Below are 12,034 nucleotides of genomic sequence, written 5' to 3' on the forward strand. Positions count from 1 at the left end.
CTTTCTATAATTTTCTTGATCCAGTACCTTTCAATTTACCATGTTTCCCCAAATATAAGACCAGGTCTTATATTAATTCTTGCTCCAAAAGACGCATTAGAGCTTATGTTCAGGGGATGTCATCCTGAAAAATCATGCTAGGTCTTATTTTCCAGTTAGGTATTATTTTCGGGGAAACATGGTTTGTACAAGGTTCATGAGGGTTCTATATATATGAAATGACTGAAAAGGTGAGCATTTCAAAAAATGTATCTAAAAGAATGCCATACTTCTTAAAATAATGTTTGTAGACAAGAAAAATAATATTATAGAAATGTTTTAAATATACATATATATCCATATATATGTGTGTATATATATATATACACACACAATTAGGTCAGACAATTAGGTTCGCGAAGTCATCCTAGAAAAAGTGCGACGAACCTCATTGCTGAATATCACTATGGTCACCTTCTAAGTACTCCCCTTGGGAAGCTATGCACCTGTCACCAGTGCCTAGTCGACCGCTCAAAGCAATTTTGGAACTCGTTTTCTGGAATGGCTATCGCAGCTGTCGTCGTTTTACCCTCGATGTCCTGAATGTCATCAAAATGTCTTCCTTTCAAAATATTCATCAAAATATTTTCTTTATCTTCAAATATTTCCTATCTTCAGGTAAAGATAGAAGTCACTGGGGGCCAGATCAGGTGAGTAGGGAGGGTGTTCCAATACAGTTATTTGTTTACTGGCTAAAATTCCCTCACAGACAGTGCTGTGTGAGCTGGTGCATTGTCGTGATGCAAGAGCCATGAATTGTTGGCAAAAAGTTCAGGTTGTCTAACTTTTTCATGCAGCCTTTTTAGCACTTCCAAATAGTAAACTTGGTTAACTGTTTGTCCAGCTGGTACAAATTAATAATGAATAATCCCTTCGACATCAAAAAATGTTAGTAACATCGTTGCAACAAGTTTGTGAACTTAATTGTCAGACCTTATACACGTTAAAAGTAGACAATGAACTTGCAAGAACCACAAAGTAAGTGAGTCAAAGTCTTTTAAGTTATGCAAAAGTGACACACACATTGAGTTCACCTCGGTAGAAAAGTGAGAGAGTGAAGAAACCATTTCATTAGCCTCAAGAACTGGATCATTTATTTGGGAGGAAGCGACAGTTCAAACAATCCCTCTAGAAACTCAGAATTTCTCTAATAGTCATTCGTTCAAGAAGTATCCAAGATTTTCATTACTTTATTTTCCTCTTTTTATTCTTATAATGCTACTAAGTAACTGTTTATGCTTCTTTGTTCTACCCCATAGTGGCTTGTGTTTCTACCCTTCACTTTCGGTGAATGTCTGCCTTTAAACCACTCTACACTTTAAGTTTCTTTGTAAATGTTACCATCAAACACTCCAGGACAAAGAAGCTGATGAATTCCATTCATAATAACAGAATATTAGTTCTCTCCTGGTAGATGGAGTTGTCGTGATAGGCCAACTTAATGTCTCTGGCCACCTTAATGTCAGATGACTGCGCAAGACCCATCCCTCACTGATCATCTGTGGTCCAGCTCTCAAGATTATATGGTGCAAAACATGGGAACCTTTTTTCCAAAATCTTCCTTGTCAGGCAGCAGGCACTTTCCCCAACATTCCCTAAAGAAAAGCAGCATGACAAAGAGCTGTGAGTCAGGAGAGTAGGGTGAATATTCACATTTTTGCTATTAAATAGCAAGAGACAGGTTAGTGACTATCTAGGCTGTCTTAGTTTAGGTTTCCCAAAAGCAAATCCTGAGACAAGGATGTGAGTACAGTTGGTTTATTTGTGAGGTGATCCCTGGAAGCACAGGTGAGGGGTGGAGAAGTGGAGCAGGGAAGGGAGGGCATGTTAATGAGATTATGGCTAAGGGTAACTGAGATGCTTTTCCTCTGAGAGATGTATAGAGTGCATTCTGAACTGTCTCCCTGAGGGGCAAGGACTCTGTGGTTTCATCTCCTAAATCCTTTGGGGGTCAGAAGTTGAGTAGCTGCTGGGTATTTCTGGCCTATCTGGAGCACTAATGCCTTCAGTCTGTATTAGCTCATCTCCTGAAAGCATCTGCTGTGATCTCAGGGATAGTCCATTGGGACATGGGTGGGGCACTGTCTGCAGTAAGGCTTAGCTGATGTGTGTTCTAGTCTAGCTACTCTAGCTCTGACGAGATCTATTCTCTCAGGATCTCAGAGATGGGAGCAGACTGAGAAGAAATCAGAGAACAAAAAGTGAAGTAAATCCAGCCTTGGGACACCCAATACAAAAACAACATAGGATGATTTAGAATGGCCAAAAATTTGAATTTCAATTTGAATGTATGATAAAAGAGGCAACAGTAAATTAGCTTGGGCAGATCTATATAATGAACTTCTCGGCAGCCATCAAAATTATAGGATTACATTCAATAACGTGGAAAAATTAAAGGAAAAAAAAAGAAAAGAAAAAAGTAAACACATCCATTTCATTTGGATGGATTTCTGGATCCTTTTGGATGTGAGGAGCAAATAGGTGCTAATAATGAGCAGTCATCCAAGTCTTTAAGATCAGGTAAAACAAGTGACTCCCCAAGTCTTTAAGCTCAGGTAAAATGAGTGACTCCCACAAATCGTCCAAATGCTTATCTTAGTGTCCTAACTTGTCTGTTTACATCACTTGGGGGGAAACGACTTACGTTTTGCTTCGACCGGGTGGTAATACTCCTATCTTGAAGACTGTAGGAAATCCCTGACTCTGAGCAGCATGAAGTCCTGGCTTGTCAGCCACATTCTCCAAGCATCTGTCTGAAAACCACCTGGGCCCAGAAGGTGAAATATTTATGAATCTGGAGACAAACACTCTCTACTTCCTCAATTTCTCCATGTAATAAAATAACTGAGAAATAGTGGCCAGATGCTAGGCTGTGACCCTGCCCAGAGTCAGGGTGAAAAATCCCTCATCATTTCTCCTTTGGGGAAGTTTCTCTCAGTAGTACAGTCACAAAAACTTTTCATTGTCAGTTGGAATTAAACCAAAGTGTAAATAAAACACTTGTATTTTCCCTGATTTATAGATAAATTTTTAATAGAACTCCAAGTCAGCTCATATTTATAATCATAACTACTTTTCATACCTTTGGCCTGGTCAGATTTTTTTCTTAAATGATATCAAGAAAGCCTGTGGTGCAAGGCTTAACAAATGAGAGGGAAGCTAGAATAGAAAGGAATCAGAAGGAAGGAGGTCAAGGATAGCAGGTCACAGACAAGGGAAACAAGAGCAGATTTGCCTTTGTTTACTTTGCCAAAGGGGAGAAATTAACTTGATGGAAAGGGTAATTAAGCATTTCTTTTTCCATCATGGTCCAGCCCAGCTTCATGTCCAGCTGTTCTGTTTTACATTGTGATGATTCTTCATGGAATCACAATGTTAACAACGGCCAGTGTGACACCAAAGTCACATGGCTTTACTTCCCCCACTATTAACCTTTATTTTATAAATAGGTAGCAAAAGTCTCAGAGTGAAACTGTCCAATTCAGGTAACTGAATAATGAGGAAAGCATGGAAATGTTTACAGAGAAGTGTTGTCCAGAACAAAGAGGTAATTTGAGCAGATCAGCAGATTCACATTGTAAGGTATTTTAGAGAGATTATCTAGCTCAACACCCTCAATTCCTAGGTGCAGAAACAGATCATATAAGGAGAATGGGCATTCTTACAGTAACGAAGCTTATAGTTGTAAATCTAGAATCCCAACCCAAGCCAGTGTCCATTCCATCATAATTGATTCTCTTATTTGCTTATATTTTCAAAACCAGCCTCAGATGAATATCACCTTCGATGTCAAGAATGAATTGGTTTATACAAGTTTACTGTGTGGAATTTGAAATGTGTTTTTTAACAAAAACAAAATTAGTGTTGCATGATGGTAGTTTTCCCAGCCATGTCTCAAAGACTGTTAGTGCCTGGATTCAATAAATCTGGGAGTGATTGGCTGCCTTCTAATGCGGGTTAATGAGAGTATAATGAAGACAAATGACTAGCCATAGCTCATCAGGTCTCCAGATGCTCAGGGCAATATCCTGTCTTATGGACCAGTTACTTTTCAGGTAAATATAGTTCAGCCTGCTATATCCAGCTGCACAGGACCAAGCACAGTTCAGATCATGACCACCTGAATGCTCTGGGAACACATTGCAGTATATACAGAGGGTGCCAAAAAAAATGTATATACGTTTTAAGAAAGGAAAAAAAAACTATTAAAATGTAATAACTCAATATATACTGATGACAAAAGATGAATACAGTCATGTTTGACTTCTGCAATTACAAGAGGTGCTCCAAGTGGTTACCATCAGCGTCCAGACACTTCTGATTATGACGAACTACTGCTTGAGCAACATTGACCAAAGTGTCCACTTGTATACATTTTTTTGGCACCCCTGGTATTTTTCCTATATATGGGAATAGTCACTAGAGAGGCTCAATGAGACCGTAATCAGCTGTGGAGATTCTACTTTACTGTGGATAAGCACACTTTTCAGATAAAGGAAAAATTACTTTATTCCAATTGCGCCATATAATAAGCCAGTGATTCAAATGAGCAGGCCAGGATAAATGTTTTGCTTGGTATAATCAAATCAAAGTTTACAAGAATCAAAGGAAATCTGCATGATTGTTTTTGTGCAACTTTTATGTCAAGCTAAGTTACTTGTGTGTGGATGTTTACACATTACAGAGCAAGAATATTTTATGTGTAGGTGTTTGTATATAACATTTATTTTGTTCAGACCCATTAAAACTTTTACATCAAAATGACCTCCTATAGCTATACTAAATAGTCGTCAGGGGCTACCTCTTAGTAGATGTACACTTCCTGGCTTGGAAATAGCTTCAATCATTTATAGTTTTTTACTTTATAAGCACCTCTAATTTTTATGTAATCTGTTTTTTTGCCAGTTGCACTGTCTTCCTCATTTTTTAAACACACACACACACACACACACACACACTTTTTTTGTTATTTCCTCATACCAAATCTACCTTAAGAATTTAAGATTTGCCATTATCCATGAATTAATATAGTGGGCATCAGGTTCTGTACTAATTCCTCAATAATAGTCCTAAAAATCTTTTGTAAGATGGCAGTGTCACTGATATTAGGGTATAAATGTCGATAGTTATTTTCAACTTTGTTGGTGTCATAGTCCCTACGAACATATGATGGAAGCTATTTTCTCCCAGAAAAAATAAACATATTAATAAATATATGAGTACATTTCGCATATCATTTTGAAAGGGTTTGTGGACCCCTAGAGTATATTCAGTGATTCCCTAGGGTTAAGAACTTTTGTTCTAAGGGAACATATTTTAAAGATAGCATTTATATTTATTTATAGTTTATATATGGTTAAAAATTCAATAGTTTCATCATTTATTATTACAGCTGAAGTCTATACGTATACTATTCTGTGTAGACATGTATAATTGACTGCATTAAAAATGACCTTTTTGGAATTTCTGTTTTATGTTTTCTTTTTATTTTAATTTATTTAAAATACTCTGTTAAACCTTTCCAACTTTCTAAATGAGATTTTTTTTAAATTTATAAAAGTATTTTTTATTCTTGTTAATCTTAAAAGATAACCTATCTTTAGAACTTTGGCTTGACTATTTGGTTTAATATTTTCATTTTTAAAAATTCTCTAATAGAACATTGACCTTAAAGGTTTTGAAAGTCAGAATCTACATAAAAATTTAACTCAAGTTCTCTGCTATTAATATAACATTGAATGAATCTCAGAATTAAGTGATAACGCTTACATTTTTTGAACATTGCCCCATGATAACTTTTAGAATTAAATAAAATGTGAATCCAAGGTACTTCAAGAATGTAGTATATACACTACATTTTGATGGTCGTTTATAGAATTTACATATAAACAATAAGCTCTTTTAGTGACCATATATACTGGATATATTTTCTCTCTTTGTCATTATGAATAATAATTTTATATACATATGCAATGCAACTTTCATCACCTCCTAAGCAGAAAAGTCCCACTGTCCTTTCAAACCTAGAACCGAATGTAATGTAATAGGACCCATGATTCAAAACACTCAGGATCTGATCCAGTCTAGTTAAAGTTCATGAAGCTGGAAATTTAAATAGGCCTTTTAAATAGAGAAAATACAGTGCTAACAATCTTCCATAGGTACCTGGTTATCTGTGGATGCTATTTATTATGAGCTCATAGTTTCTATCTTGCTTTATTGCTATACATGCAAGTAAGTGTACGTATGTGGAACCATTTCTGGAGAAGAGGCTTACGTATAGCACAAAATGAACTTGTGGCTTTGGTGATGGGTCACATTGATATGAAATTGTTGTCATCACATAAAGATGTGTATTTCTGTACACACATAATATACTCAAACATCATAATTCTAGGATGCATAGTCTTTCATATATTTTAGTTCTAAAAGTAGGACACATTCTTATAATTGATAGTGTGTTATAATTAATTTTGGTCTCATTTTTTTTCTAATACTATACAAAATAATGATGCAAATAACAATGTGTCTTGGATTCAATGAAATACATTTCATAGATTAGAGCACATAAGGTCAGAAGGTACCTTGGCAATGTTACAGGAACTCATTAAGGAAATTTAAAGTAAAGGGTCAATTTACTAAAGACATGGATTTTAGTGACAAAACAGGTAAGTCTATTGATTAATTTTTCAAATACTTTCACCTGTCTTATGTGAATCATGAGAACTTGTAAACTCAATGTAAATCACTTTTTAAAAGATATTTCTTGTGTAATATTTGGTGCATAAAATATAATAAATTATTGTTGAGTGTAAATGAATACAGTTTAATGATGTGCAAAATCTACACAAGACTACATAATATTGAATAATACTATTTTCTATAAACAAGTGAAACTAAAGCAACACTTTCAAAATTAAAGTTTAGCCTGATTTTTATAGCGGTTTTTTGTCATTGTTCATTTTCAGTGTTAATGTGGAAAAAAGTATTCAAAGGATACTTTTTTAAACCACGTTAGATTTAAAATTAAAAAGGCATATTTTAATGGGAGTTGGTTTAAAACAATTTGACATGAGTGAGATAACAGTTTGGAAAATGTGTCTATGCTTAGCTTTGCTTCCAAATTTGGACTTTGAAACTTATTGTCAGTCTCAGAAAGAAATCAGAAGCTGTGCAGATAATTAAACATTTGCCTTGGGGGAATTATTTGCAGTTAATTAAAACCATACACTTTGGGTGTATACTTGCTTCACTGGTTATTAAATTGGAATCATATGTTAACTACCCAAGTTTCTTACTTGTCCATCAAATGTTGCCTGTGGCAGTTTCGAGAAACAAACTTTCTTATAATATTCCAAACTATGAGAGAGAAGAGGGAAAGGAAAAGAGAAAGAATGATTTGTTTTAGATTCCACATAAATCAGCTCTGTTATAAAATGCAACTGAGCAATATGAACTCAGTAGAGAACCCAATGATAGGGAATAGAGGTGTTGTTGTGCCATCCCAGCTTTCTTCACAGCCACATGCATACAAGATTAGCTCATGGCTTTTATAGATCTTTGGATGACCACCCTTTTAGCTGCATGATTGTAACCTCTACGAGGACAGAGATTTGACATTTTGTTTTCTGTTGACTCCCTAGCATCAAGAACAGTGCCTGGCATAGAGTTGGCCCTTAATAAATATTTACAAAATTAATGAAAAACCTATTTTCTGTCTTCCTATGGACATACTCACATGCTTTCTGTGACGGCTTTTTAAAGAGCCTCCAGAGAGATCTCAAACATCCAAACATGCTTTCTAGCTTTGCCAGAATCCATAGTCATTGGAAACCTTTTAGCCACTGTAAAGTATCTCACGTGACCAAAAAAACAAAACAAAAAAACAATGAACTTATGTTGATCCCACATTTAAAAGTGCTCTACAAAAAAGAGGATGAAATTGCCCAGAACAGAAGGTTTGCATTCTCCCTTTGCTATTGTTATACTGATACAGTTCCTGAGAAAGATGAACTTAATTACCAATGGATTGAAAAGCTCTACATCTGGCTTTTCAAAGATTCAAGGTTCCCATACATGAACGACTATAGTAATGGAAGCATTAAGAACATTAAAATTAGATATTCCTTTAATCTTCCCTATTTTGCCTTCCTTTCATATCCTTTTGCACAATTTTCCTATGACTTTCATTGATGCATAAAGCCTGCTTATATTTTCTTCTTTGTTGCAAAATGATGTCCCAACCAAATCTTTACCATCTTTACCTTGAAAACATTGTACAGACATCTTATGCAGTCCTTCAAGAAAAGTTAATTTATTGATGAAAATATTTAAGTGTTTTAATGGTATTTTTAAGTAATAAATTAAACCCCCCCAAACATAAATCTATCATGTTAGTGCTGGGCGCTGCTCTATTTCCTGGTTTAAAATGCTGACTAGAGGTTTTGCTTATTTGTTGTGTCAGATTCTGCAAAAGATGAGAATATTACAAAAGACAATGAAGTAATCAATCATTCTGTATGTAACCAAGATCATCCCAATGGTAAGTTATGAGATCCTTTTCCAGTTTTTGCTTTTTTTTTTTTTTTCCTGCTGAGGAATATTATATTTTTAAAAAACTCAGATTTTAGGTTTTCTGGGGGAAAAAAATGGAATCTGATATTTTATTAGAGCCAAATACCAGGAGATTGGTAGCTGCCATATTCAAAAGAGGCATTTGCTCTCCACAATCCTCATCACACATTATATTTGTGCTAGGCTGGCATTAATTCTTTTTGTTACCTGCCTGAACTCTATAAGAATTGGGTTTAAAACTACTGAAATAAAGGTATGATAACAATGAGAATAAATGTAAGACATATAGAGAATGGATCCAAGAGATTAAATCTATACATCCTTGAAATACCAAGAAGAAAGAATAGAGCAAACAGAAATGAAGCAACCTTTAGAAAAATAATGGGGAAAATAAGTTTCCTAATGCAAACCAGTTTTCTACCCGAAACACAAAAATGCACATTATATTTATGAACAAAGATAATGAAAACAGAAACTTACAAAGTCTCATGGAATTTACGAAGATTAATGATAAAGAAATGCTTTTAAATCAAATAGTAAAGTCAAAATCAGGTTACAAGCGAAATCACCAAAATCAGACTACCCTTAGCTTTTTTCTTCCATAACTTTAAATACTAGAAGAAAATGAAGTAACATTTCCAGAGCTCTAAAGGATACGATTTCTATATTTAGTGAAGTTATTATTCATGCATGAATTCAAAAGAAATATTTTCTCAGGAATACAAAGATTAAGAAAATATGCCACCATGTATCCTTTCTTAAAAAACTAAAGAAGGCCTGCACAAAAATAAATGTAGAAAGGAAGGAAAAATTCAAAATTGAGAACAAAGTTGGCTAGCATGATATAATAATAGACTCATTAAATGTATGAAAATGCTGAAATAATTATTTCAAATTAGTATCAAAATAAATTTAAAATATTTGCTTTTACCTTTGAAAATTATAGTGTATGTTGTTTTAAAATGAGAAAGAAAAAGAGATACTTTTTCTTTCAGTAAAGAAAGTTTTAAAAAGTTAGACCATTGCTCCCACTGAAGACAATTAGATAATCTAGACTATATATATGTATGTGTATATATATATATATATATATATATATATATATATATATATGTGAAAGAGTGTACTTAAAGGCATCAGAGAGCAAACTAACAAGATAGAAAAGAATTGTCAGGTTAGCTTATGGGAGAAAATAGATATACAGAGATGCGAGTACAGAATTTGAAACTGTTTTTATCTTAGGGAATTTGCTGATTCTTCAAAATTTATCTTGAGTCCCATTGCTCAAAATGGTAAGGAACGCTGGTAAACCCCCTGTGTCTTGGATTGAAAAACCAAAAATATGTACCCTATCAGGAAGAATGAACCAGCAGTAGATCAGCCCTCTGAAAGACTGCTGCACAGATTTGAATCACCTCAATCCCCAAAATAAATTAAAACCAACCCAGATTGCTAGCCCCTCTGGCACCTAAGAAAAGCAAATGTAAAATATTTATTGGATGAAAAAAATGATGTTGTAGGCTTAAACCATTTACATAAACAATTTGTTAAGTGCAATGTGTAGCACACACATACAAAAAATAGCCAAAATAAATGAGGAAACGAGGTCACATAAAGAACAAACAAATAGTCAAGGAGTGCAAGCCCATTTGGGCTAAAAATATTAGCATTATGAACACAAAGTATAAAACATAAAAACTGCATATAAGAGAATGAAGACAAGATTGAAAATTTTAGCTGAGAACTGGAAATTCAAAACAGAAAGAAAGAAAAAAAGAAAAGAAAATCTAGGTAACAGATCCAAGATGGAAAAGATAAATTCAGTGCTTTCCTGCCCCCTTGACCACATTAAAATTACAACTGAATTGTAGACAACCTGGAGAACCATCTGAAGTCTAGCTGAACAGAAGTTTTATAACTTGCATGTGGCAGTTGAGAATCACAAAGGGTATCTCAGCTGCAGACATCCCCACGGAGGAGCAAGGAACCCAAGACCCACACCAGGCTCCACAGCCTGGGGTACTGATTCTGGGAAGAGGACCCCCTACAACATCTGGCTTTGAAAAACAGTGGGGATTCCAACAATCCAGGTGGACGGACAGCTGTGGGAAATCCAGACATCCTCTTAAAGGACATGCACACAAACTCACTTGCTCCTAGGCACTCACACTGGGCTCCCGTGAATGGACAGTGACTCGGGATGCATCTGTGACATACAGGGAGAGACTGAGTTGTGTGGTTTTGGGGTGAGGACTAGAGGACAGCTGCCATTTTCCCTGTGTGGAGTCCTTCTTCTGCGAAGCTGGCAATCAGGGACCATCTTTCCTGGGTGAAGCCCTCCCCACACAGCCAAGTCTGAATCTGAATTAGCCTGGTGAGCTCTGCTTCCTCTACCCTGGTGACTCCCTGGGACCCCACCCAACCCAATTTACCAAATGCCAGAGGTAATTTCTTGGCAAGAAGAGAGCCCCACCCACATAGCACTAATTCTTGGATAACTATTGGGAGTCTTTGGGCTCCAGGAAGGCAGCAGCTGGCCTCAGTATGCTCTGAGACTTTTGCTGAGTAGCTCCAGGCTCAGCACTGGCACCAAACTCTAATCCAGAGAACACCCCTCATCCCATTCTGGTGACTCCCTGAGACCCCACCTCACCCAACTCATGAACCACACAAGGCTGTATCATCAGCTGAACCTTATGGGAGCTGTCAAGTGGCAACAGGCCTCAGGGTGTCCTGGCTTTAAGCTACCACATACCCAATACTGGTGGCAGCCAACCTAGGTTCACAGTGTGGCCTCTCCATGAGCTTCCAGGTTTAACACAGTCAGCAACCAATTATGGATTGCTTTGTAAGTCTTACCGGGTAGTCTCTGGCCAGTCACTGGCAGTGGCTGCCCCGCAGCCCCTCCCCAAAGGCCCCAGAACCAACATACCTAGGGATCAGGTTCCAACAACAGCAGAGTGCCACCAAATTTACCTCACAAATGGCTCACCCAAAAAGTTGTCTCAATAGGCACAAGGGCAAATCCCTCTTTGCAGGATAAGGCCACCAACAGAGCAGTTCATAAGCTGTGGATATGGCCGGACACCACAGCCAGTCAGCCAGAATGTCATCCCACCCACTGATGTGACAAAAGCATCCAAGGTTCAACTGTAACAGGATAGCACACACAGCCTACACAAGGGACGTTCCTGGAGCGTCCAGCTGACATGATCAGGGAGACTCCACCACTGAGCCCCATAAGGCACCTCCTACATAAGACTTCCTGGCCAAGACTTGGAGATGTAGCACATCTACCTAATACATAGAAGCAAACGCTGAGAGACAGTCAAAATGAGGAAACAAAGAAAAACATCACAAATGAAAAAATAGGAAAAAACTCCAGAAAAAAGACTAAACAAAATGGAGGCAAGCAACCTAC

The 12,034-nt window shown here is 36.5% G+C and overlaps 1 protein-coding gene across 4 annotated transcripts in view; it reads left to right on the forward strand.

Annotated features, from left to right (window-relative positions):
* The window catches only part of MACROD2 (mono-ADP ribosylhydrolase 2), a 2,106,080-nt gene that overhangs the window by 2,023,467 nt on the left and 70,579 nt on the right, over window positions 1-12,034 (forward strand). For all 4 annotated transcript variants that reach the window (XM_074317443.1, XM_074317442.1, XM_074317444.1 and 1 more), the window contains one exon: window positions 8,504-8,581. In XM_074317443.1, the coding sequence (XP_074173544.1) occupies window positions 8,504-8,581 (78 nt within the window). The remainder of the gene's footprint in view (window positions 1-8,503; window positions 8,582-12,034) is intronic.

This window comes from Rhinolophus sinicus, linkage group LG13, assembly GCF_036562045.2.
Source record: "Rhinolophus sinicus isolate RSC01 linkage group LG13, ASM3656204v1, whole genome shotgun sequence".
Taxonomy (NCBI): Eukaryota; Metazoa; Chordata; class Mammalia; order Chiroptera; family Rhinolophidae; genus Rhinolophus; species Rhinolophus sinicus.